Source organism: Bicyclus anynana, chromosome 4 (assembly GCF_947172395.1).
Source record: "Bicyclus anynana chromosome 4, ilBicAnyn1.1, whole genome shotgun sequence".
Taxonomy (NCBI): domain Eukaryota; kingdom Metazoa; phylum Arthropoda; class Insecta; order Lepidoptera; family Nymphalidae; genus Bicyclus; species Bicyclus anynana.
The window spans coordinates 17,370,471-17,398,345 of record NC_069086.1 but is presented as its reverse complement, the minus strand read 5'-3'; the positions used below and the strand labels follow the sequence as shown (position 1 = coordinate 17,398,345).

The window sequence follows — 27,875 nt, the reverse complement described above, 5'->3', positions numbered from 1 at the left end:
CTCAGTCGCACGCGCAATTTGCTTTCAAGTTTCATTTCAAAATTAAAATTTAAACAGATTTGCACTTTGCAGACATCCGAGATACTTGTCGTTCTACTACGCTTGAACGTTTCGTTGTTGTTTTTATATATTAAAATAGAAGTTTACTTAATTGTGCTACAGTTTCGACAATACGGTAAGTTAAAAGTTTAATTTTATAATTTAAATTTCCAAAACAGTCAGCTGTTGCGTATAGGTTATAAAAAAGTAAATAGTAAATACAACTTTGATATGCGACCATTTTCGATAGCCCTGCGCTGTATGGTATTTATTCTGAATGAGTGATCTTTAAATTGTTGTGGTTATGTTATAAAGTACCATGACTTCCGCATGGTCGAATTACTGTTATGTTAATCGGTATTAAATGAAAAAAGTTCGTTTAAGTTTGTTTGGTTAATCTTATGGGTAAATAATTACGTTAACTAGTGGGTTTCATTGACATTATATCGCAACTGCTTAGAATATTGAAAGTGACTGAATATGAGAACAGAAATTGTTTGATAGATTTAAAATACTATCAGACGCCAGGCGGTTTTACCCCCGTTGTTCCCGTTCCCAAAGGATAAAATATAGCCTATAATACCCGGGGATAGTGTAGCTTTCCAACAGTGAAAGAATTTTTCGAATTAGTTTAGTAGTTTCAGAGCCCATTCAATGCAAACAAACATACAAACATCAAATCTTTCCTCCTTATAATATTAGTATAGACAAAACTAAGAACCTGTCATGGCCAGACTTGACTTATTCTTCAATTGTTCAACAAAAAATCTAAATTTTTTATATATTCTACAGCATGTCACGAAGAAATATGTCCATAATTGCAAGACACTTAGCTTCATTCCACCCCTTTGCTGGAGATCCTGGAAGTTTTAGTTTGATAGTTTTACCTTAAGGGTTAAAAAAACCCTTCCTACTAAGCTGGGAAAAGATTTTTCACATTACGCTGAGGAAAATATAAACATGCTTTGTACTTGGACAGTTGAGGTCGCTTGACCCTAGAAACCTACCTCTGAAAACCACCCCAGTTTAAACTCTATAGTTGCCTAATTATTGGACTAGCCTAACTTACAGTTTTTATAAAATGTTCAAGTTAGTGAGAACAAACTCTCATTCTATCTACATTAATAAATAAAGAAGATTTGTTAATGTGTATTTATTTTGTATGTTATAAATAAACTCAAAAACTACTAGACCAATTTCAAAAATTCTTTCATCAATAGGCAGCTACATCATCAAGGATAAGGCTATATTAATTTATTTTATCCCTGTATTCCCCCAGAATTAGAAACTATCCAAGGTTTTGCTAGTAATAAATATTTCTATTTGGATGCTATTTGTGTGGTCCTTGATTTCTTCCATCACCCGAACGTGGGACTTATTGTAGTCAACCCACATACTCCCTATGGCCGGCCAATGGCGAAGAGTCTGCTAGTATATTATAAAACTCTAAATAAAAACATAAAAAATAAAATGTGGGGAGCCCACACATAATATTGTCAATAATACTGACAATATTATTAAATTATATTTAGCAATATTATTGACTGTGTGGGCATCTTAATAGGTATTCTGTTTGACGTATTTGGCACTTTGCTATCTAAAGAGGTCATAGTGTTTATTTTTTCATCCAACTGTGACACATGACCAACAATTTTTTTAACAACGTGTAAACAGAGATTCTGTATTGGATACTTTTTAAATCTATTGAACCAATTTGAATGGGGATTTTGTTGTTTAGATGCTTATTTTTCAAAGAAGTTTTTTTTCATTTTATCATACTTAACCTCCGCTATGACGAGGAACATAGAAACCGTGACAATAATATATTTAGACAAGAAATGAAACATAAAACATATTACACATTAATTCAAATATTTTTATTATTCAATTTTACATAGCTATATTTTGCCTTCGTACTTCCACGGGATCAGAAACTAGACATAGTCGGATGCAATCTTTATGACTTTTCCGGACATCGTGCGTTAAGCTGCGCAATACAAGATTTTAGGTATCAACGGTTACGCAAGGGCGCGGCGGCAGGGCATTAGGCCGCACGCGTCTTGATTTTCGTATGGCCTGCAGGTAGGGACACCCGCGACTTATTTCGGAGACGTCAATAAAATTGCATCCGAAACGTGGGTGAAACTGCGGTGTGTCAGTATTTGTATCATCAACAATCCATATTCGGCTCACTGTTGAGTATGAGTCTCCACTCAGAATGAGAGCCATAATCTATCACGCTGGCCCATTACGTACTCCGAGGCCTCTATTTGCAAATTTACGTATTTTGCCACTTCCATGCCTATATATGTATTTTTAACATATGTCTCTTTGTTAAAAAAATATAGTGACCTCTAAACAGGTGACGTAAATCAAAGACCAATGAGAACTAATGATTGATTGTTATTGAACTATAAATAAGCCCAATACAGCATTTTTCCACAAAAACAGTTATGCTAGGTGTATAAAAATCAAACAAGTAGCTTCCAACCTCTAAATCAATTAAAAAAAAATCTATTCTCGTGGTTGTTAGATAAATGTTTTTATTCAGTAAACGAATTTTTATACTAATGTAAATGTAAATTGTTCTTAGACTAATTTAATTCGCATGCCAGAGATGGTCGAATGCATTGTATTATATTTAGATGTATTCAGCAAATAAAGAATTTATAATTTGTATGTAGGCACGTACAGAATTCAAAAAAGAAAAAAAGAGTAATTCACCGTTTGAGACATATACATATAATTTCTTAAAAAATGCACATACGTAACTGAAAAGTTGGAGGTGCATGCCCCAGACCACATTTGAAATTATGCCTTCCGAATCGAAGGCAGAGGTCAAATCCACTAGGCTATTACGTCTCTAATTTATATTACAGTATTTGTGTAGGTACAAAAATATTGTTCCAATTTAATGTTGTTCGTAAGCAGTGGCGTAGCGTGCTTTGGAAGGGCCCTGTGTCAAAATTACTGGAGGGGGGAGGGGGGGCAAACAAATGAAAGACAAAGATTTCTCATGAAAGAAACAAAAATGCTTGTTTTAAATAAATATACTTAACAGTGACTTAACCTATGGATGTTTCCAATTTTTGGGCTTAACCCGGAAAAATGACATTGATTTTTTTTTACTTTCATCACTTCTGAAGTGAGACTCTTTAGGCAGTTTTTTAATATAACGATATGTTATTACCCGGGAAGCACCAGATTAATTTAAATTGTGGATTACATTTTTCAAATTATTGCTTACACACGTAAGGGGCCCCTGTGGTCCGGGGCCCCGTATCATTGACACGGCTGATACGGTAGCTACGCCCCTGTACGTGTACTCGTAAGTTACAACATACAAGATACATTATTGTAAGTAATGTTAACTTACGTACTTAATAGGTATGCTATATTGATGTGTACATAGAATAAATCTTGCAAATAACTTTTTCTTCATAAAGTTTAATTCTTCCTCTAAAAAACAAAGGAGGTTTTATTCGTAAATAGAATCATCATAGGTACGAGTACATATGTAAGGCCTTGATTGTTTTAATTTTTTCCATGTGATTTTTATTGAGTTGCGAGTGCGTCTGCAAAAAGAATTTTTCACTACTCTTGCACAAAAACACTGTCTTATTACCACTCCACAGCGGGGCTAAACAAGCATTTCAGCCTCTAGGAGCTAAAGTAATTTTTTTTTAAATTCTTGTCTGTTAAAAATACCTCGTTTAAAATGGTTTTTTTAGCCCCTTGTATATCAATCTACTATTAACATTGACTACTTTTATTTTTCAATTTTAACATTATTTCATTTTTTCGCAATCGTGGAGAAAAGTATAGAGTAACATGCGGGGCTAAATCCATTATAAACTCGGTTTTTATTTAGCGGTCCTTGCCTTACGGCTCGTGCCTTAAAATCACCTCGTATAATGGGTCTTTTAGCCATTTGTATAACAATCTACTACCTATATCGTCATAACAAATTGACCAAAACACATACTCATATTAGGTAATCGTATAGTGTATCTACGTCAGTTTTTTGTGCCTCTTTAGGTACCTAATTAATGTTATTTTTCTCCTCATTGCTTATACGTGGGTATGTCTTTGCAATTAATATGCATAGAATGTAAATTGATTTATTTCGAAGTAGAATGGAAGTAGATTTGATAGAGTAATTGATTTAATTAGTTTAAAGAAAGAAAGAGTGAAAATCGACGCTACACCACTGGCTATCACAGAAAATAGCAAAGGATGGACCACTTTTAATACATTGTCCGCCAAAAAAAATGTCAATGTGACTCACGATGAAATTACCTTTAGGTTGATCCTACCTATCTTTATTAATAATAATTTTGTGTTGGGCCCTAGTTAACTTGGTATCGTACTTAAAATGTAAAAGTTAAAAAGTTTTTAACACCCCGCTATTTCCTAGAATTATGTTTATATCTTTCAAAATAATCATTTTAAGGTAATATTATTACAGTTCTCTCTCACTCTCTCTTTTCTCTTGGTATTTTTTATTTCACCTGGGGCAGTTTTTGGCCATATATCTATTTTTTTTATAAATGGATGTTTTACGAGTATTACGAAGTATAAGCCGTGATAGCCCAGTGGATATGACCTCTGCCTCCGATTCCGGAGGGTGTGGGTTCGAATCCGGTCCGGGGCATGCACCTCCAACTTTTCAGTTGTGTGCATTTTAAGAAATTAAATATCACGTGTCTCAATCGGTGAGAGAAAACATCGTGAGGAAACCTGCATACCAGAGAATTATCTTAATTCTCTGCGTATGTGAAGTCTGCCAATCCGCATTGGGCCAGCGTGGTGGACTATTGGCCTAATCCCTCTCATTCTGAGAGGAGACTCGAGCTCAGCAGTGAGCCGAATATGGGTTGATGACGACGAAGTAATTAAGTCTTATCTAGTCTAATTATATCTCGGCATATTGATTTCGACCTATTTTCTTACAATAATATTATTTATTGCATGTAAATATTTTCATATAAAATGATGCAATATACAGCGGGTGAAAATCATGTTCGCACTAGTTTGTATGAAAACAATGTCGTTATATGATAACAAATGTATCGACAATCTGTTGGATAATGTGTTATTGGCCTATTTTGCGCGGCCTGACAATCTTTAGGTTCATACAAATAAGACAAGAATTCATACAATTTAATAAGGTTAAGAATTCATGCAATGTTTTATTGAAGGGCAAAGTAGGGCAAAGAATAAGGTCTTATATTTATATAGGCTGATTGGTAGGTCTAGGCACACCCTGTGTATTAGTGTTTTGCTGCCAATTTTTAGGTTGAGAACAACTTTAAATAATGATTAATGGGAAATCCATCCATCATCATGTGTTATCCATCTCTGAATTTTCATACCATTACCTAAAACCAGGGGCGTAGCTACTGCCGTATCAGCTGTATCAATGTTACGGGGCACCCGGACTACAAAGGCCCCTTACGTGTGAAAACAAACATTTGTAAAAACTAAAAAAGTAATCTACAATATTACTTAGTCTAAAAAAAACTGCGGAAATGACAAATGTAAAATATGCAAAAGCAATACTTTATGGTAAAAGAGTTAGGGTAGAGCAAATCAAAAACTAAAGACATTTTTTTGGGATTTGCCGCTATTGGGCCCCCAACTAATTTTGATACAGGGTTCCTCTAAGGCACGCTGCACCACTGTCTAAAACGTTAATTATAATCAGCCTATTTTAATAACTATTATAGTAGCAGCGCCGGCCCTAAGTAAATTTTAGAATGGAGCGAGATCCAATTAAGGCGCCTCTCCTGTTTGCTCCAGGCTCCTAATAATAATTATATGTAACAATTGTGAGTCCAAAGTAAGTATGGAACGCGAAGATCTCGAGCAACTGATCCGCAGTGGCAACTTAAGGCCAAGGGTGTAACACCCCTGCTCCGGGCTGAGAATTTTTACTGAAAATTTCTTAGATGAAAAAAATCTCAGTACTTTGTAGTCCTAACGGACCTACGTGTTCCGAAACCGATCATAGGCTAACAAACAACGTGGCAGGAACACGTCTACTACTAAAGTAAAACTAAGTGAAACTTTTCATGTATTTTTGGGAAGTCTTCATCTAAGTCACATAGAATAGACATGATTTATTCAATTGAGAATATACCTTTCGACCATTTTATAGAGGCCTGCTGGTGCACTATATGATGTGGGAACGAGATCTTTCACAAATAAATTAGAAACGCAGCAGCAAAACTAACGGTATAGATGTATCGCAATTTAATGATAAGTTCTAATTATAAATGGAGCTCGCAATTCGAGATACCGTGTCGTCATGATCACTCACAGCTGAGCCGCAGGGGGTCAGTTTATCGTATGACATTACCGCTGTATCTTTCCACAACGGCATCTTTATAAACAACTAACAGATAAACTGTATGCGTGTATCATTATTTACCGTTTTATCTGTTACTGGTGGCTACATTAACTGCCTGAGATGTTGTTTATACACTTTCGCTGCTTCGCCCTTTCATGCATATTCTTCGTGTGAAGAAATCGGACTTGCACCTTGAATCTGGACTTGATTCTATAGTATCTTTGGCAAGAGGGCCTTTACCATCTCTTACAAAGCAATAAATGACTATTATTCGTTTAGTTGAAGAAATTATGGGGATTTTGCTTTTGTGTAGCTAATGACACTACAGCCACAGACGTACCCCACGTATTTAGAGTTATAATAGATGAATGGAGGGAAAGTCTACACATGGAAATCAAAATTAGATTAATTTAGAATTGGAAAAATTACCAGAACCTCTTCCACCTGCCGATGGATGTCCACTGCTAGACATTGTCTTGCCCCATGTCTTGGGCTATGGAGTACACAACGGTGGATATCCGATTGTAACAAGTCCCCTGCGACATTTTTATACATCTTTTCATCATCATCATCATCATCGTCATCATCATCATTATTACAACCTCACTCAAATACAACAACACAAATATAACAAATTAATCATCAGCTCAACAGTGAGCTGATGATTAATTTGTGAGCACGAGTTTCCTCTCAGAACGAGCGGGTTTGGCCAATAGTCCACCACACTGGCCCAATGCGGATTGGCAGAATTAAGAACATTCTCTGGTACATGCACGTCTCTGATGGAAAAGCCTTATAATTGAGCAAGATAAACTAGTTTCTTGCTCCAGCTTTCATCTCGCACTGGCAACTAGCATATCTCTGGTGTAAGAGCCTTATAGTTGAGCAAGATGAACTAGTTTTTTACTCCCAGCTTTCATCTCGCACTGGCAACAAGCATATCTCTGGTGTAAAAGCCTTATAGTTAAGCAAGATGAACTACTTTTTTACCCCCACCTTTCATCTTGCACTGGCAACTAGCATATTAACTCTGGTGTAAAAGCTCTATAGTTGAGCAAGATGAACTAGTTTTTTACTCCCAACTTTCATCTCGCACTGGCAACTAGCATATCTCTGGTGGAAAAGCAGCCTTATAGTTAAGCAAGATTATTATTTGTCATAGTTTGCCACATACCGTATTTGTATACCGTCCGGGTTTCAATCAACCTGCGTGTTGCAATAGTGCAAGTATATGTACCACAGCCTACCGTTACCTAAGAATACCTCCCACAATACGAGTATTTTAGATTAATGAATAATCAAATAGAATTCGTTCAAGTGAGCATTTTGCAACGTCAGGTTTGACTATTTGAGACTACCATCGGAAGTTAGGTTCTGCTGACAATATCCGGCAAAACAGTTGCTCTTTTAAAATCATCATTCATCATCGTTTCAGACATCATTTTAGACACATAAGATTAATTATTTAATCTACTACTCGTATTTCTGTGAAGATGAAAGCTGATCTATTTGCCTTTGCCTTTCTTTCTATAACCTAACTTTGGTACAGCAGATAAGCTAAAGCTTCTAAAGATATTGGTTAAAGCTTTTCACCAACACCATTGACTGAAACGACTATCAGAACAATAACGGTTGATTCAACATTACTATACGGTCTGTATAGAGTTATAGACGTTAGCACACAATACCTAATAGAACAAGTAACGTTATTCAACTCAAGAGCACTTACACGAATGCAGTTGCAGTAATGCAGTGCGTCCTTATAAATAAACATGACAAATTATGATCTCAAGTTGCGTGAGCTTAAGGACGATAAAGGTACGTTTATAACAGTGGCGGAGCTTGCTTTGGGCCGTGTACCAAAATTAGTTGGGAGGGCCCAATAGACGAGCGGAAAATCGCGAAAATTTCTTTAGCAGTTTTTATGTTTTCTCCGGGAAGCACCAGATTAACTGAGATTGTAGATTAAATTTTGCAAATGTCTGCTTTCACAAGTAAGGGGCCCTATATCGTCGATAACGGCTGATACGACGGTAGCTACGCGTCTGTCTATTAATACGGGGTTTAAAGTGATGCAGTATTCGTAAAAGTAAAACTATTGTGAAAAATAAGTATGTTTTGTTGACCTCAGCTGAGATTGCGATCGTAAACGTCATAATTTAGCCTAATCACAACATTACGATAGCACAGGGTGGACCCCTTGCCGTCATAACCCAGTTTCGGGTGATAATAACAAACGTATTGTGCGTCTATTATAACTCATAACATGTTATTGGAGTGTAATTGTATCATTTGATTGCGTTCGATTGTTATTAGCAATCTTGTGTTGTTTCATGCTGACGTTTATTTGTGATATTATATTTAAATGAGCAGTTCTTTATCAATCATAGTTGATTGTAAATTTCGTGATCTCCGTAACGGTTTGTCAATTTGAATCTATTTGTGTCTTTTCTTCTGAAAACGCGAAAAATTAAATAAAAGGTAGAAAAAAATGGCATTGACTGACAATCATGCCTTATGGTAAGCGATGATGCAGATTATGGTGGAACACGCTTGTAGAGTGACAGCATCATCATTATCAGTCGATTGACGTTCACTGCTGGACATTAGACATAGGCCTCTCTTCAGCACTCTCAAACAACACGGTTTTGAGCCGCCTGCATCCAGCGATCCGCTTGACGTCTTCGGTATTCTAGAGGACCTCTCTGGCGCAATTGGTAGTGCTGTGGCTCTTAACATTGAGGTCCTGGGTTTGTGTCCCAGCACGGATCAGTTTAGGATTTAATAATTTGTAAATTGGCTCACGTCTGGTCTGATGGTAGTCTTCGGCCGTGGGTACGGTACGCATGGTACGGTTCCGGTACGATGCCGCGTAGAATACAGGCAGTGGCGTGCACAAGGATTTTGACAAGGGTATGCACGATACGGACAAATCGTAGAAAATGGAAAATTCCTTCTTCAGTCTAGCTTCGTAATGAGTGCTTAGAATAGGCAGTGCATTTTTGCATCTATATAGTGCACGCCCCTGGACACAGGTATGGATTGAATAAACTTGCACCTCTTCCAATTTTGCCCGCTTCCATCATCAACTGCATCACCACTCATCATCAGGTGAGGTCGCAGTCAAGGGCTAAATTGTCATTAAATTAAAAAAAAAATGGTCAAACAACACGCTTTCTGGGGAGGGGGGGAGCGCCATTCCAGCTTCTTGGGACCCCTACGTCCATCCATCGAACTATGTGTCCCCATTGCCACTTCAGCTTTGCAACTTTCGAAATGATGTTTAAAACTAATGTTCCTCTTCTTCAGATCAAGCATGGACGGTCCAGCGGGGCCTTCATGCTGCGCGCGAGAGCGCAGGGACGAGGTCACGACACCCATGAAGAGGCTGAAAGTCAACGAGTGTGAGGACAGCTGCCAGTGCGACAGGACACAGGGGGAGGTCAAGATTAAGAGCAAGAGGTTCGGTCGGGGGGCAGTGGAGTCAGGTACCTATTGTTTTTTTAGTTTTTCAAGTATTTCCATTATTGAGGAAAAATACCTACAATAGGAAACTTAAGCTAAAGTCCTTTACATTAAAGAACTCACTGTCATTTGGTAATGGCGGTCTTATTGTCATTTGTGTAAGGTGCTAATTTTAGTTCAAGCTTCAACCACGGGACTTCATGAAAAGGACTCTACTCGTACTCTATTCGTAGCTTCTCCTTCTTCTTCTTCTTCTTTCCTGGGCCTTTTCCGCACTTGGCCATTTGTGTTTGGCCGTTGTACGTTGGTCCCTTTGGTGCTGGTCCCCACCGGAGTTACTCCAGCCAGCCGAGCCGAGCTCGCTCCAGAAGTTTAGCAGGCCGCCCAGGTCGCCGAACGCCTCATGGAGTGTTGCTGGAGATCCAATGTGTGCTGCGCGTTGTTCGGATACACCTTTGCATCTAAGCATAACATGTATCGGGGTTTCCTCTTCCTCCATGCATGCTCTGCACAGAGGACTGTCGGTTATACCTAGAACCGAAAGGTGTTTATTTAGTGAACAGTGCCCTGTCATTAGTTCTGTTACCGTTTTGAGTTTGCTACGTTTTAGATTAAGTAGTTTTGTTGTTAGTCGTGGGTTGAGGTTTGGAAAGGCCTCCCTAGTATGTTTGCACTCATTTGTTTTGGCCCATGATTCTGCATGTGACATCAGCGTGTCCCTGCGGAGCCATGTTTTGTACTCACTGAAGGGTATTGGTACTATAGGAAGTGGTCCATTAACCTTCAGTGTTGTACTTTTGCGTGCGAGTTCGTCTGCTCTGTCGTTTCCCGTGTTACCGTTATGACCCTTCACCCATTTTAGTGTGACGTTATTTGTTTTTGTTAAGTTTGTTAAAGCTATGTGACAGTCTGAGATAAGCGATAGTAGATATACTCGTAGCTTATCCTAATAACTATATAAATCATGCCCACGTGGAATGGTGGCAAGAATACTGGCTGCATTTCTGCGTTGAACCTTTGCGCAAAAAATGAGCCCTTCTCTTACTAATCGAGGCAATTAGTCATGGTGAAATGATTCGGCGAAATGTTTGCCAACACTGTGACATCATGGCCAAGGCTGCCAAGAGTCTCCACGGCAAAACAAAATATGTAACTTTCGCTTTATCTTCTGCGGCTTCCGTTACTCCTTTTTTTTAGATCAATAAATGAGAATGTCCTCTACCATGTTTTCTCATGTTATATTAAGGGATTAGGCAGCGTTTTCTGAAGTGATTCTAAAATTATAATATTTTTTCTACACTACGCTGCAGTTTCACTACGTTACCTATGTATTTTGCTCGAACTTTTTTAAAACTTAGCTATTTACTTTTCTTTTTGCTTTGCTTAATTTACTCGTAGTAATTGAGTTTAATTTTCTCGCAAATTAGTCACACAGTTATTAGATTCAGACAAATTGTGGCGAAAATTGAAAAACCGTAAAAATTTCGACATTTATTAAACTTTTACAGTAGTAATTGGACTGTTATAATTGTTTTGGTTTCTCTATTCAATTTGTGCCATTAAAATCTCATTATGTGTATAAATAAGCTCATTACGCAATACTCAGTGGCAATATCGCCGGGCACGTGATCACTTATCTATTGATCACGTGATCATACTGATCAGAATTTGCTCCCGACGTAATTGGACCGAGAGCTTATAGCCACACACTTCATTTTGGGAAGGTTGGACGGCTAAGGGTCTGGACCCTTGAAACTTGCTGCCTTCCAAACTCCGTAATCAGCTGTTAAAGTCGGAAGCAATCTTTATGACATTTCTGAACATCGTTGCGTTAAGCCGCAATACAAGGTTTAAGGTGTCAGTGGCGGTCAAGAGGTGTGGTAGGAATAACTCCACGCGCCGATCACCCACCCGCCTTACGCGGCTTCACTTTATGACTTGCGCGTAACGACCATAGACTAATATACTAATATACTTAACGACTACCGCAGCTCATTTCCGAGACATCATAAATATTGCATCTGACTATACCTAGAGCATAGGCTGACAAACTTTCAGCCTGAATGAGGTATATCTGCCTATTGGCTCTCGGTCTATTGCTTTCACAACGAATAATTGGCAGCCATTTCATCATTATTATCATCATCATCCATCATCGTTATCAGTATCAGTCCAGTTCAATGATTCACTGCATGGACCTCTCATTCATCCTCAAAGTATATAAAAGAGCTTGATTTTTTATTGCTCATGTTTTCGTCTCTGAAATAGCAAAAGACTGGTATAATCATTAATATAACCAATATTCGGCTCAGTGTTGAACACGAGTCTCCTATCAGAATGAGAGGGGTTAGGCTTATAGTTCACCACGCTGGCCCTATATGGTTTGGCAGACTTTACACACGTAGAGAATTAAGAAAGTTCTCAGGTATGCTGGTTTCCTCGGGTATAATATCATGTTTCAAATAACGCTTATGTATAATTTATATATAATGGGACCGCAACTCCCCACAGACTCAAACCCCCATGGATGTATACAGAAACTGCCTAAGTAGAGCCCGAAGGCAAAAAGTGGGGGGACGTAAAGACTCTAAAAACGTCTCCTGTATTACTCGGACCTCGGCTTAAAGAAACCTCCGAACTGATTTGTAGACCAAGTGATCTCAATGCACCTTTAGTTGGAATCCACGTCGTACGAAATCTGCGACCTCGTCAAGAGGGCATTTTTTGTGAAACTTGCATCTATTCAATGTCTATAAACATTTGTTCTTGTTACAGGATTAACACACGAGTGCGGAGTGTTTGGCGCGATTGGGACGGGCGACTGGCCGACACAGGTGGACATAGCACAAGTCATATGCCTCGGTCTAGTCGCGCTGCAGCACAGGTGGACTATGATCATTATTAGTTTTACTTGTCTACAGTTATGCCTGATGGAAAGCATTAATGAGGTTTAACTTGGAACGCGCTCACCTAAAATATGCCTATTCACTCTTGCTTTGAAGGTTAGGTGTTAATGCTCGACTGTCACTCCACACTCGATACCTAACCTTCAAAGTTCGGTGAAATCGGAACGGGTGACATAACCTGCTTTCCGAACCGGTGGTAGTCTCTACAAATAGTCAATCTTGAGGCTTCAATGAATGAATAGGCTGGACAACCAAGCGGATGCTTTTCGCGAAAAATGAGCCTGCCCTTCTGTCACCAGTGAAATGATTCGGAAAAATTAATGACTTGAAATAATTCTTAACTTGAAATAAATGAATTTGAAATATAAGAACCGGACATTTGATAATGAGTAACTGATATTCTTTGATAACATGAGAACCGGTTCTTGTCGGTATCTCTTCTCCGTTTACACGTTTTAGTCAATCGAACTAGAAGGAAGGTTATCATTTTAAACTTGAGTTTTTCTGTCGAATACGTTATCGATGTTACTTATTTTATTACATAAAATCGGAAGAATTTTGTTAATACTTATGAATATAACAATTTATTAATAAACTAGCGGACCTGGTTAAGCTTTGCTTTGACTTATACTTGTACTTCGCACTTCTTCCCTACCCATTCTTCCCCACTTCCACCTGACACCTACCTTTCCTTTATCCCTACCCAACCCCTGCCCTACCTCTGCTCTGCCCCTAACGTACCTTTTCCCTAACCCTACTCTAAAAACCCTATCCTCCCCTCCCTCTATAAAGTACTACTATGAATCGTTTGTATGGGAGTAAAGAAAAGTGTTGATTTTAGACTTTTTTTAAATATCAAATGCAAAAATTTACCAAAAAATTCTATGGCGTTTACACGCAATATACAAATGAACTAAATGCAATTAATCTATAAACAAAAGAACCTACGTCTTAATTTTCACTTTGCTGCCTTTACCCGTCATCTGGATAAAAAAAGATAACTACTTCCATAAATATCTCGAAATTGTTACATCATAATTTAATATTTTTAAATAAACCTTGTGAGGGGACGAAATGGTATGATAAACTCTGTGTTGTAGATATTAAATAATAACAGTCATTAAACATTCCTTGACCGTATAGTGACGCATGAAACATTAATAACTTGTATAAGGCATGATACTCACAATGTGCGTCGGCGAATAGTTAGGACCACTGCTGAATATGACTTTATCACTAACTCATTGTCACCAAATGTTTTATATTCCAATAATTAAAAAACAAGACAGATATGGACCTGCCAATGCATACGTTTAAGCAGTGTGTTAAAAACATTTACTAAGTCGAGATTAATACACAATTGATAAGTTCCTTAATGATAAAGATGCTTGGAGGCCGTTGGATCAGCTTCCACTTTCACACAGAAATTAAAAGAAAAAGAAATTGTTTTTTAAAAGAGCAACTGTTGATTTATTGCTGGCTCTTCTCAGCAGGACCTGCCTTTCGAAATGGTGGTCTTTATATCTAACGACAAGGAAGGGAGAGGAAAAGGCAATATTAGCCATGTTAATTTTTTTATAATTATAAAATGTTTGTACTTGTAGAGGCCAGGAATCGGCGGGGATAGTGGCGTCCGAGGGAAAGAGCGCGCGCACCTTCAACACGCACAAGGGCATGGGGCTCATCAACAACATCTTCAACGACGAGGCCATGAAGAAGCTTAAAGGCAACCTTGGGATTGGCCACACGAGGTCGGTAACCCTGTCTGAGAATCTATAGATCTTGAAAAAAAAAGAAAAAATAACACACCGCCATAATCAAAATAATTTGAAATCTACTCATATATCCAACAATGCATGTGCTACGTCCATTTGCACTTTAGCTAGGAGTATGTCGAAAACTGATTTTTCTACAGATTCTCAGTCAAATCTCAGACTCGTCTTGTATAAAAAAATTCTTTCTACTACTATAATTTTAATTTTAGGCTTCGCGCCAAATAGGTATCTATATTCTACATGTCTTAAATTCGTATATAGACATACAAATAACTTTATGGCGAGTGATTGTATGGAAATGCTTAAAATATATTTCCGATTACTTTTTTCATAGTGGGGGTTTTAAATTAAATTCTTGCTACATGCACCGGTCACAGGTCATATGTGTTAAGGTAAAGACCAGTTTGAGATCACAGCCCACTAATTTGCTGGGTTGCATTGTATGTTTTACTTATTAGATGTATTTAGCTTTTTGTGTGATGTGGGCTGTTCAAATAACTTTTCTTTTTCTCTTATTTATTGGTGATATTTGTCGAGCAGGTACTCCACATCAGCAGCGTCCGAGGAGGTGAACTGCCAGCCGTTCGTCGTACACACGGCGCACGGCGCGCTAGCTGTCGCACACAATGGAGAGCTGGTCAACTGCAGTAGCCTGCGAAAGATGGTGAGGAGAAAACAATACCCTATACAAAGTAGGTCTGTGTGAATAACGTGGAATAAGTGACCTGATGATGTTGGAAGGTAGCCATAAGAACTCCTAAACAAAACAAATCAAACCTATCGAGTTTGGGCTCGTTTGTCTTAGCATTTTGACGCTACAAAAAATAGGATAATATAAAAGCTAATTTTATTTTTATGCTATTTCGTGTTAGGTTCTCGGTCGTGGAGTGGGGTTGTCGACTCACTCGGACTCCGAGCTGATCACACAGGCGCTGTGCCTCAACCCGCCCGAGGGGGAGACGAATGGACCCGATTGGCCTGCCAGGATCAACCATCTCATGAGGTACGATCATCATCGGAAGATTCATCAAACATTTAGAATTTTTTTATGTAACAAATGACTTCAAAAACTACTGGACCGATTTGATAATTTTTTTTCTCAGTTGTTTACAAGATGTGTCTTTTAGGTCTAAAATGCGCGCCGGAACAAATCTTGTGAAGACAAAATGACTTATGGTCGAGCAATAGTGATAAACAGAAATATCGCTCTCTCTTTCATTGTGATGGGACGAAAGAGAGAATGATATTTATCTACCGCTATTGGCTTACAATATGTCTTTCTCTTAACAAGATATGTCCTAGGCGCATTTTTATGATATTCAAATTTTATGCGAAGAAATAATATGAATTGAAAAGACTCAAGTACGATGCAAAATTTATGACGTTTTGGAAGATCGTGCGTGAAGATGTTCAATGCAGGTATTTCAGGTATTAGCGGGAACGTAGCGATGCAGCGGCAGGTTATCACTACACGTCATAAAGTTTGCATCAGACTAATTGACGATTGGGTAGAAATAATTTAGATTGTAACCAATCGCCAATGTCCGCAGGCTGGCTCCTCTGAGTTACTCGCTAGTGATAATGCTGAAGGACAAGATCTACGCGGTGCGCGACCCGTACGGCAACCGGCCGCTGTGCCTCGGAAAGATACTTCCTTTGGGCTCTTCCTGTAAGTGTAACTGCAACCTTTTTTTTCCATGATGAATCGATAAAACACCAAACACCAATCACCAATCACCAATCACCATACACAATGCACGCATGAAAAAATATCCCACTATTTGTAAGTGTAACTGCAATCTTTTTTTTCCATGATGAATCGATGAAACACCAATCACCAAACACAATGCACGCACGAAAAACTATCCCACTATTTAAGTTAATGTATGTCACGGTATAACTATGTCCGCGTAAAATTGTAAATACCGTTAATTTATAATCTACCTCGCGAGATTGTGAACTGTCGATAGATTGTGAACCGCAACATACAGTTTACAATTTAACATGGTATTATTCGGTAGACTGTAAGGATTTTTTATTTGTACGTTCACAAATAAAAACAATACCTAACCTAATTATTGGTTTCTAGCTAATATAGTTCCGGTTCCTAGGAGTATGTATGGACTTCACAATTCATCGACGGTTCATAATCTCGCGAGATAGATTATAAAGTAACGTTATTTACAATTTTACAGTCACATATAGGTGTTAATAACAATGACTGAGACTGATGTTCTTACGTTCTTTCTGAAGCACAGTAACACCAGGATACGATACTGGGACCTTTTGATCTTTTATCTGCACAAGCGATCTACTGGATCAAGGAGGAGTTCTTTTCCAAAAAAACACACTGTTAAATCAGCCTAAACTCTTGCTAGTTGGATATCTTCCGTAACTTCTTAGTCAGCACTAAACCACATTGCATGATTTCGTAAATACTTTGGATCAAAAGACTTTCAAACTAAAACATTCATCATTCTATGGATTACTGACATTGACCTCTTATAATAAAAGGACGCACAATCATGTAGAAAATTTCACATAAAAACTGGCCAATTTTGCTTTGACAGTTTTAGAATTATTGGTAAAGAAAATTATACCTAAAGGCCTTTAAATATAGTGCAATATTCAATAAAATCCCAAATTCAGAGCAAATTCAACCTTAAGGATTGAGTTTAAGGTTGAATTTGCAAATGCGACTACTTGAATTGAGTGCCAAGAAGTTGTGTATGGCACTCATTGAGTGGGGTCGTTTTTTGGTCGCTGATTGTGCATCCACTTTTTAATAGGAGATTACAGACTAAATAATCATTACTTACGTTTAATTCACTGTATACTTAATTGATTGTTTTGGGATGTTTATCTATGCTTATTTGTGCCACAAAATAACTTCGTTTTGGTTTGAGTTTACTCGACATGCGTAAATGGCTTAACACCTACGCCTTACTTTTGATGTTTTTTATTTAATTTTCTTTTTTTATTCTCTACAAGTTAGCATTTGACTAAAATCTCAGCTGATAGTAAGTGATGATGCAATATAAGATGAAAGTTGGCTAACTTCATCTTTGGTTGCATCATCTTGTGTTTTTTAAATCAGGTGGAATTTTTGCTTTACCAAGTAGTACTATGTCTTACTTAATACTATTATAGCATTGCACTGTTAAGCAATATAACCTAAAACTAAACTTCAAGAGTCATAGAAAAACCCCATAACAAATCTAAGTATTCCACATATATGTATGACAGGAATATTTAAAAAGGTTGCTTCATTGCATTTTTTTCACACATTAAATATAATAAATTAAATATCAAGAATGAAAACCATTTTATGTCATTGAACGGAACGTTATTGCTTTTTTATAATACGTTTAATTTGTTGTTATTGTTTGCTACGGAATATTTATCAGGTTAAATGTTGTAAGATAAATGTGTTCGTCGTGGAAATATAACGCCATTACGCGTCCGTGTAGAGTTGATATGTAGAGGTCATCAATAAATACTGGTTATGAGGAAGCATTATCGAAATATAATAGGAAAAGATTCAGATAATTTGTTTAGGCCACAGATAGATAAATACATGACATTAAGAGTATAATAGGATATGGGAATCACCAATTGAATCTTTAATTTTGATACGGTGACAATTTTGGTTTTACCAGAGAATTAGTAATTCCAATAATAATTAATCTATTCAGATTAAAAAGTTATAAATTTTGAGAATTAAACGAAAGGTTTTAAAAAACAGATATTTTATAAAGTAACAGAACATAAAAAATAGCTCATTTTGTTTCAATAGCGTTTGGAACATTCGTAAATTTAATTTCATGTTTTCGACTAATTATTATAACCAAGTGCTTGTAACCTATGCCTAATTAAAATAAACGAATATTGACTATTGACATTGCGTATAACCAACACCTCGTCAGACATTCCGCCAAGCGATTTAGCGTTCTGGTATGATATCGTGTAGAAACCAAAAGAAGTGTGGATATTCATCTTCTTCCATCTTAGATTGTATCATAACTTACCATCAGCTGAGATTGTAGCAAAGAATAAAAAAAAGAAGGTAAAAGTGTTAAACCTCATGAAAATCTTCTATGCGGCAGAAATAAGCACTGTGCTACCATTTTTGTAGGCAAATTTCGTCACAAAGAGTATAGTGTATAAAAATTGTGTCTAATTTTAATCATTTATCATCAAATGTGCACTTTTCCAGATGCCTACAAACAGTCATCATCGAAGCATGCGGCGGGTATGCATGATCCATCATTTTATGTTACCATAATTACATTTCATTGAAACATTTCTGGTATAATAATAACCATACAGAGAATAACACTAAACTGTTGCCATGAACATTAAGTTTTTATGTTATCAGTTAAGGGCAAATGGTTCTCCAGTAGGCTAACATGCGTCAACGACATAATCATGAAAAGAAAAATAATAGGGGTTAAAGTATGAAATTGCCGTTTTATTGCAATAGGTTCTTTGAATTGACATAGAATCTTCATGGTTTGAGGTTTTCGAATGAAACTTTTTTCAAATGGTTTCTATGATGTTCTTTTTTTAAAAAATGTGAAACATTTGAATATCGGCTTTCAATTGTTTTTGTTATTCAATTTAGACAAGAAAGTTGGATACTGCGAAAATTCGAGTGATTTTTTAATTCATCAGACCTTGCTCCAACGGACTACCATTTTTTCGTGATTTGGACAATTATCTACGTGACAAGAAGTTTTCTTCCCAGGAGGCAGTACAAAATGCTTTCACACAGTTTGTGCAATCTAGATCGTCGGAGTTCTATCGCAAAGGCATTAATGACTTTGCCATTAGATGGCAGCAATGTATAGCTAATAATGGCAACTATTTTGATTAAATAAATTTGTTAAAAATTAAAAAATAAACAATTTAGATTTTCAGTACAAATCGGCAATTTCATACTTTAACCCCTAATATTTATCTCTCTCTTTCATTGCAATGGAACGATGGAGCGATATTTTGACGCTGCCGTGATAGGTCTTCACGAGACTACTCATGTCACACCTCTAGACCTACTGGTGAACTATTGGTGGTCGGCAATCATATAGATACATCGGCTTAGGAGTGAAATGAGCGTTGAGCGTTATAGAATAACGCTTATAAATAACTTATAAATTATGTCCTTGTATATACAATTATACAAGACATAAAGTTATGTTAGGCTTGAATGGAAAAACCATAATATTTTTTGTTGTATATTTTTTATACATAATATGAAATTAAATGCATGCTCGGCATTCGAACCCATTTGATGCATCAAATTTTTAAGGTTACAAAATATCACTTGAGATTTATAATATCTTGAATGTTCATTTGTACTGTGTCTTCATTCATTCATACTACAATTTGTTCAGTTCTTTTAATTATACATAAAATCATTATAGACATCTCATTTTCATGACAATTTGTTCAGTTCTTTTAATTATACATAAAATCATTATAGACATCTCATTTTCATGACTAATTGAAAATATTTTTATTATGGCAACATTACACGATGCATTGATGTGGAACATAGAAACTGAACACAAGGTAATTCAAATAGATAAAAAGTTATTATAAAAGCTGTGCATTGATTTATATTGTTTGCACGTCAAATGTACTGATTTAGATGTAATACTTGCAGTCCTAATGAACGGATGTTCGAAGAATGGAGTGGACGATAAGGCTGAAGGATGGGTGGTATCATCAGAGTCCTGTGGATTTCTTTCAATTGGTAAGTAATTTTTATTCAACGACACGTTCTTTTGCTTTCTGTAAAATTATGGGTGGTATCTAACTAAAGTTCTAAGCAATCTCAAAGAATGTTTAGTGACGTTACACCTTGTTATGGAGACGCGCTAACATGAAAATTATGGTGTTTAAATCTATCACATTATTACGATAAGCTAGATGTCAGCAATATGATTACTATCATTATTGAAAGATAACTGAGTTAAGAGTATTGAAATAATTTCGGACTAGGCTTAGGCATTTGATACTGTCTCTTTTCCTACCCTTCTTTAATAAATTTGAGTTGCAATGGTCTTTAGGATTATAAAATGAGGTTAATATTATCTCTTGTCGTGCTATCTAACGCAAATTGCTACCACAAGTGCACTTATAGCGTACAATATCATAGTGATCGTCTGCGGTGGTGTTCCACGAGGAAGTCTACTTGGACCGAAATAACTAATTACTTCTGAATCTATTTAGATTAAGAGGTCTATGTTTTTATGTCAGGTGCTCGATATGTGCGGGAGGTGCTGCCCGGTGAAATAGTGGAGATGTCGCGGCACGGCATCCGCACGGTGGACGTGGTGGACCGGCCGGCGGGCAAGCACCAGGCATTCTGCATCTTCGAGTATGTGTACTTCGCGCGGGCGGATAGTATGTTTGAAGGTATGTGTTTTTAAATTGAATCTAACTTTCAAAACTTTTATTTGATATCTTTCCCTTTTCCCGGTTACCCCCTTTCTCTTGCTTCGTACTCCATTTAAGATGTAGCACACCCTCCAAATAATTTATCATATTTTCTGTTGTCTATCACGAACACAATTTCTATCACCAAAGCAACATATTGAAGTTATGGTTGAAAATTTTGAATTGCTCAATTGGAGTACCACTGTTAATATATTTCCGATAATTAGTTGTTAAATTGGTTACAGGTCAGATGGTGTACTCGGCGCGGCTACAGTGCGGGCGCATGCTGGCGCGTGAGTCGCCCGTCGACGCCGACATCGTGTCCTCCGTGCCCGAGTCCGGCACCGCGGCCGCGCACGGATACGCCAGACAGGTAAGTGTCTGTCTGTCTGTCTGTCATTCTATCTGTAGCACCATAACTCCCGAACGAATGAAACGATTCCAATTAAGCTTTTAGCTTCTGTATTAAAGGTGACTTATGTGTGAGTGTTCTTAGACATGTTTGATGAAAATCAGTTGAGCCGTTTAAAAGTTGTGGGGGTGAAAGTGGGGAAGAATATCCGAATGTCTACAAATACTTATACTCAAGTGGGTCGAGTCTCAAATGAAAGCGTACTGAAAGAGAATACTGAAGACTTGAAAGTGTAATTAATAATTTCATGACATTCAGGGGTCTTTTCAAAATTTGCCATTTTATTCATTGGTGTACAATAAAGCGTAATGTAAAAAAATCATGTAATTTATATTTCTGTCTACCGTGATAATCCAGTGAATTTGACCTCTGCCTCCGATACCGGAGGGTGTGTGTGTCAAACTTTTTAGTTGAGTGCATTTTAAGAAATTAAATATCACGTGTCTCAAACGGTGAAGGAAAAACATCGTGAGGAAACTATATACCAGAGAAATTTCTCAACTCTCTGCGTGATTGAAGTCTGCCAATCCGCATTAGACCAGCGTGGTGGACTATTCTACCTCCCCCTCATTCTTAGAGGAGACTTAAGCTCAGCAGTGACCCCAATATGGGTTGATAATCTATACTAATATTATAAAGCTGAAGAGTTTGTTTGAACGCGCTAATCTCTGGAACTACTGGTCCGATTTGAAAAATTCTTTCAGTGACAGACAGCCCATTTATCGTGGAAGGCTAGAGGCTATATATTATCCCTGTATTCCTACAGGAACGGGAACCCTGCGGGTGAAACCGCGCGGTGTCAGCTAGTGAAAACGATATTTTCTGTTTCCAGTCAGGGATCCCCTTCATGGAGGTCCTCTGCAAGAACCGATACGTGGGGCGCACGTTCATCCAGCCGTCGACGCGGCTGCGGCAGCTGGGCGTGGCCAAGAAGTTCGGCGCGCTGTCGGAGAACGTCCGCGGGAAACGCATCGTGCTCATAGACGACTCTATCGTGCGTGGAAACACCATCGGGCCTATCATCAAGCTGCTGAGGGACGCGGGTGCCGCTGAGGTGAGATTAGCGATAAAGCCGCCTTTGAGCATGTTTGTCTCGTGTTTTTTAGACGTCGGGACTTAATTAAGCGGTGTTCCTGTACTATGCTGACAAATGTTGTTTGTCTCCATTAATGTACATTTATAATGACATTTTAATAACTTTAAAAATCTAAAAAACACGCATTTAGCACGCACTAAAAACTACAAATATTGGATTTAAGTCACGTGACCATTTATTTCGTATTCTTGACAGCAATCCTTTAATTTGATATGGGGGTGGATTTTAAACAGCCAGTCCGCCATATTGGATTTGTAATGACGTTTCTTAACTAGTCATGTATTGTTATCAGAACTCAGAGCGTGTGCAAAATTTCATCCTAAACGAAGACCGGGAAGTGGGTCAAATTGAGATTCCAAGATTTTCTTACATACATATTTACAAGTAAAGCTAATATAAAGCGTGTAAAAAGAATGTCTTATTTGTACAAAGTGGCGTTTTCTACTTCTAAGCCTTAACTTCTTGTCGCTCAATGTGCATTTGTGGCATCGCAGCTTCTAAACGAATGGACTGATTATTATCATGTGGTTTTTTGCCTTGGAGATAAAATATCAAGGGGAAATGTCACTTCGTCACGAAATCTCAAAAAAATGAATTTTGGTAGTGAGGTAATTTATAGTTGGTCGGTGTCCGCTAAGATTTTGCGGCAGGGCCGGATGAGGAATATTCTTAAAGGGCGGACGAAGTCTCGGGCATCCGCTAGTTTAATATAAAAACAGTATTAACTGTTGGATATCGTTGTCAGGTACACATCAGGATAGCGTCGCCGCCGCTCAAGTACCCGTGCTACATGGGCATCAACATCCCCACGCGCGAGGAGCTCATCGCCAACAAGATGGACTCCTTCAAACTCGCCGAGCACGTCGGTATGTAGTCAACACTCTTGTCTATTTATTTCGGATCGCATGGGACTGTATTTACACTGATTTGTTTTTTTTTTATTTTTTTCCTCTCTACAATCTGCAACCTTGACTACAATCTCACCTGATGGTAAATGGTGATGCAATCTAAGATGGAAGCGGGCTAACTTGTTAGGAGTAGAATGAAATCCGCACTCCTTTCGGTTTCTACACGACATCGTACCTTAAATCGCAGCGGTATGTCTTTGTCGGTAGGATGGTAACTAGCCACGGCCGAAGCCTCCCTGCCTCCACCAGTCAAAAGTTTTACTATCACTTGAAATAAAGAAAAAGTCACAGAGCGTTGTGTTGTGTTACACGTTTAATTGCACTCATCTTTGAATAGAGTGAGAGAGAGAGTGAGAGTGAAGGAGAGGGGGTGAGAGAGGGGGGAAGGGGGAAAGAGAGAGAGAGAGTCATCGAGGTGCGAGCGAGACATCACTATTCAAAAAACTCGTGCCCAATAGATTATAAAACGGTTGCATAATGGGGGCTTTTATTCTTCTATTACGAGTGCATTTTATAAAACGAACGAAGTAAATTGTATAATAGTGATGACTTTATCTTATTTCAAACAATAATAAAATATAAGATAGTAGATTATGAAACTGTTTTTTGACTCACTTAGTTTTATAAAATGTACTAAGTTTGAATGTAAATAATTTGAACCAAATATTAACCATAACTAAGCCGTGATAGCCCAGTGGATATGACCTCTGTTTCCGATTGTGGAAGGTGTGGGTTCGAATCCGGTCCGGGGCATGCACCTCCAAATTTTCAGTTGTGTGCATTTTAAGAACTAAAATATTACGTGTCTCAAACGGTCTCAAACGAAGTCTCAAACGTGTCTCAAACGAAGGAAAAACATCGTGAGGAAATCGTGAGGTGTGTGAAGTCTGCCAATCCGCATTGGGCCAGCGTGGTGGCCACTCACATTCTAAGAGGAGACTCGAGCTCAGCAGAAAGCCGAATATGGGTTGTTAATGAATTATTATTTGTTACAGGTGCCGACAGTCTAGAATATCTAAGCGTGGAAGGTCTAGTGAGTGCAGTCCACTATAATATGAAGGTCAGCCCCAGCGATGGGGTCGGGGGCCACTGCACTGCGTGCCTAACAGGGGACTATCCTGGAGGTCTGCCTGATGACGTCGACTGGTGACCACTTCACTAACTGGTCACCAGAGTCGCGAGGCTCACTGTACCTAATGCCTCACAGGGGACTACCGGAGAGAACTGCTCGGAACGTCATCTGGTGACCACTTCACTAACTGGTCACCAGCTTCGCTAGACACTGCAAAATGTACATCGAAGAGGACTGTTTGGAACGTCAAATATTGACCATCAGAAGACTACACTGCGTGCCTTTTTGGGGACTACCTGGGCGGTCTGTCAGACCAGATGAGGTCAACTGATGACCACCTCAAAACTAATCATCAGCATCGTGGGACACTGCACTGGTTTTCTTACTGCAGACTACCCGAGTGGTTTGCTCGATAACGTCGATTGGTGACCACTTCACGATAAGTGGTCACCAGTCGACAAAACTGGTAACAGTTATTATTAACAACTTCTTACTCTGACAATTAATTTAAGTCTTTAAATGCTTTGACCCTATACAATCAAAGATATTTATTAGGTTTTCATATAACGGAACTATGTCTTTTTTTGTAGTTGGATTTTTTACATACCTACTGAAAAAGTATACACTATTATGACAGTAGATAAAAAAAGTACACGATTTTTTTACCAATACAAGTTAATACTCAAGATCATGTTTTCGTTTTTAAATATTAACTATGTTGTATTACATAGTAAAATTTAAGGTCGCTGCATATGTAACGTTTTTATATCCGACGGGATTGGACGACGGAGTTTTGATATATTGTTTCTTACAAAATACATAAGTTACATAAGAAAGCTATTTTTTTACGGTCTCAATGAATAAATAGTGGTGCGTTTACATGACTTTACTAATGTAACTAAAAAAAACGTGTGATCATAATATAATGTGTATACCAATGATAATTTTATACTATAGATCGGTTACGTCCCTACAAAATCACCGCAAAAAATGATCCGAATAATAGGCTTCAAAACTGAGCACACACATGCACATTTTTGTTTTTAATTCCATTATTTATTTATGTATATATAGTTTTAACACTTATTGAACACACAACTCGACGTTGTAGACGATATTTAGGTATTATTTGTGTAAATAACGTTCGTTGTTGATCACAACAAACTATCGTCATCAACCCATATTCGGCTCACTGCTGAGCTCGAGTCTCCTCTCAGAATGAGAGGGGTTAGGCCAATAGTCTACCACGCTGGCCCAATGCGAATTGGCAGACTTCACACACGCAGAGAATTAAGATAATTCTCTGGTATGCAGGTTTCCTCACGATGTTTTCCTTCACCGATTGAGACACATGATATTTAATTTCTTAAAATGCACACAACTGAAAAGTTGGAGGTGCATGCCCCGGACCGGATTCGAACCCACACCCTCCGGAATCGGAGGCAGAGGTCATATCCACTGGGCTATCACGGGACGTACAACAACTAACTATGAGATGTGGAAATTTCCTCTTTTGAGCGCATTATTTTTCATGACCTAGTAACACATTTAACATCATTGACGTATACGATAAAAAAACATGTAGTATATTGCCATGTGAACGTAGCATCTCTGTCTCGTCCACGTCTCAATCCCGCTCCGTATGCAGCGACCTTTATTTTCTGCATTTGCAAATAAGGACCAAATAGAAAATAAAATTCCGTGTTTTTAATCGTCGAACAAACTGTACAATTTTTTATTTTATATTGTTATTAGGATCCTTTTTATGTTTAGTGTAATTTCGTCATAGAAGTTCTGAGGTTGTATTTTATAGGAATAAAAAATAAACTATTTTTATTGGAGTCGTGCTGGTTTCGACTGTGGAATTTTAACAATATTTTTTTTAGAATACTTTGAGCGTCCACTTAAATGAAAATTATTTTTGAAGAATATAATGTAAATTATTGCAAAGAAACAAGGAAAAAGTAAAGTAGATTTAACGTCAATTTGCTAGTTCATAGAGGTAGAATGCAACGGGAGGTTCGTACGGGGTACACTGCAACGGGAGATACGTACGGGCTACAAAGCAACGAGAGGTTCGTACGGGGTACAATGCAACGGGAGATACGTACGAGCTACAAAGCAACGAGAGGTTCGTACGGGGTACAATGCAACGAGAGGTTCGTACGGGGTACAATGCAACGAGAGGTTCGTACGGGGTACAATGCAACAAGAGGTTCGTACGGGGTAAAATGCAACGGCAATACGTGACCTGTCAATGTATGAATGAAGAATGAAACTTCAGTAATAACAATCATCAATGTACCGTCTTGTATATTTCGACTTTTTAACAAACTAGCGGACGCCCGAGACTTCGTACGCGTAAAATTTTATTATTCACATATCCCGCGGGAATCATGTATTTTTCTCGATAAAAAATAGCCTATATGTACCTACATACTACATCCTCTATCTTCCAGTAAAAGTCCTATTAAAATCGGTTCAAACATTTTGAAATCACAGAAAGCTAGTTTTATTTATATGTATTGATGATGATATTAATTGACTCTGCGCGGTACAATTTTGAATTTAAATTTTGATTCCCTTTTAAAAATTTTTTTGGGTATGGATAAGTCCAAGCGAAAAATAATTAAATTAGATAAAAAAGAAGAATATCTGATGTTGCCTAATCTAAGAATTATATTATTTTCATATTATACGACATTTTAGTGGATGCTTAAAGTATTTTAGTGTAATTATAATGACAATGATTGGTCTATGGAAAAATTGTCTGTCTCGAATCCGACTCACGCTTGACCGTCTTTCTATAGGCCTAAAGGTTAACTCAGACCGGGACGAAAATCTCGAATTCATTTACGATCTGATTCGCTTACGACATTCATTCGAGTAACTTCTCCATGTCTGCGTTGAACTTTACATTTTCTCGAATAAGTTCCTTCTTTTACTGTGCCTTTTTATATTATACATTTATTTAGATCTGAAGTGTTATTGAATAGAATGTAGAGTATTTACATTGTACATTCCAATGTCTTATTTTAGATATATTTTTTTAATTATAAATATTTTTAAGGGATTCAATTGTTTTTTTTTATTAACCTCGCTCTATTAGTTCATTTGCCTCACTCCATGTTAAGAAGATAAAGGAGATGTTCCATTTCAGGTGCACCTTGTACATCATTAAAATTAAAAAAAATCAAGGATCTTATTAAAATATAAACAAGTGAATAAATCTACCAAATAAAAATAAATAAATAAAATTAAAACCCAAATTTTTGAGTTATATCAAGATGGCGCCCATAAAGCAACTATGACATGACAATTGACACTGACAGCAAACGTCAAATCGACTATTGCATTGAAAACGTCATCAATTCGCCATTGTTACCCATATTAGTGTTGCATTTCTTGG

The 27,875-nt window shown here is 37.6% G+C and overlaps 1 protein-coding gene across 3 annotated transcripts; it reads left to right on the top strand.

Annotated features, from left to right (window-relative positions):
* Positions 1–17: 17 nt before the first annotated feature.
* LOC112055182 (amidophosphoribosyltransferase) lies at positions 18–27,539 on the top strand. 3 transcript variants are annotated; one of them, XR_008252451.1, is made up of 15 exons: positions 18–175; positions 9,701–9,879; positions 12,632–12,740; positions 14,367–14,513; positions 15,078–15,201; positions 15,410–15,540; positions 16,088–16,206; positions 18,754–18,789; positions 20,203–20,292; positions 20,799–20,957; positions 21,224–21,351; positions 22,223–22,444; positions 23,232–23,352; positions 24,390–26,485; positions 26,626–27,539. XR_008252451.1 is itself a non-coding variant. In XM_052891530.1 (14 exons), the coding sequence occupies exons 2-14, from the start codon at positions 9,708–9,710 to the stop codon at positions 24,542–24,544; spliced, it is 1,713 nt and encodes a 570-aa protein (XP_052747490.1). In that variant the 5' UTR covers positions 18–175; positions 9,701–9,707; the 3' UTR covers positions 24,545–27,539. The 3 variants fall into 3 exon arrangements, 2 of the variants coding, with proteins under 2 accessions (XP_052747490.1, XP_052747491.1); XM_052891530.1 differs by having other exon boundaries at positions 24,390–27,539; XM_052891531.1 differs by lacking the exon at positions 18,754–18,789 and having other exon boundaries at positions 24,390–27,539.
* The last annotated feature ends 336 nt before the right edge of the window (positions 27,540–27,875 follow it).

Bases quoted from the DNA above. Each gene is read 5' to 3' on its own strand.
- LOC112055182 (XM_052891530.1), top strand. From the start codon at position 9,708: ATGGACGGTCCAGCGGGGCCTTCATGCTGCGCGCGAGAGCGCAGGGAC. The intron at 21,352-22,222 runs GTAAGTGTCTGT...TTCTGTTTCCAG, and splicing joins CGCACGGATACGCCAGACAG to TCAGGGATCCCCTTCATGGA. The intron at 22,445-23,231 runs GTGAGATTAGCG...TATCGTTGTCAG, and splicing joins GGGACGCGGGTGCCGCTGAG to GTACACATCAGGATAGCGTC.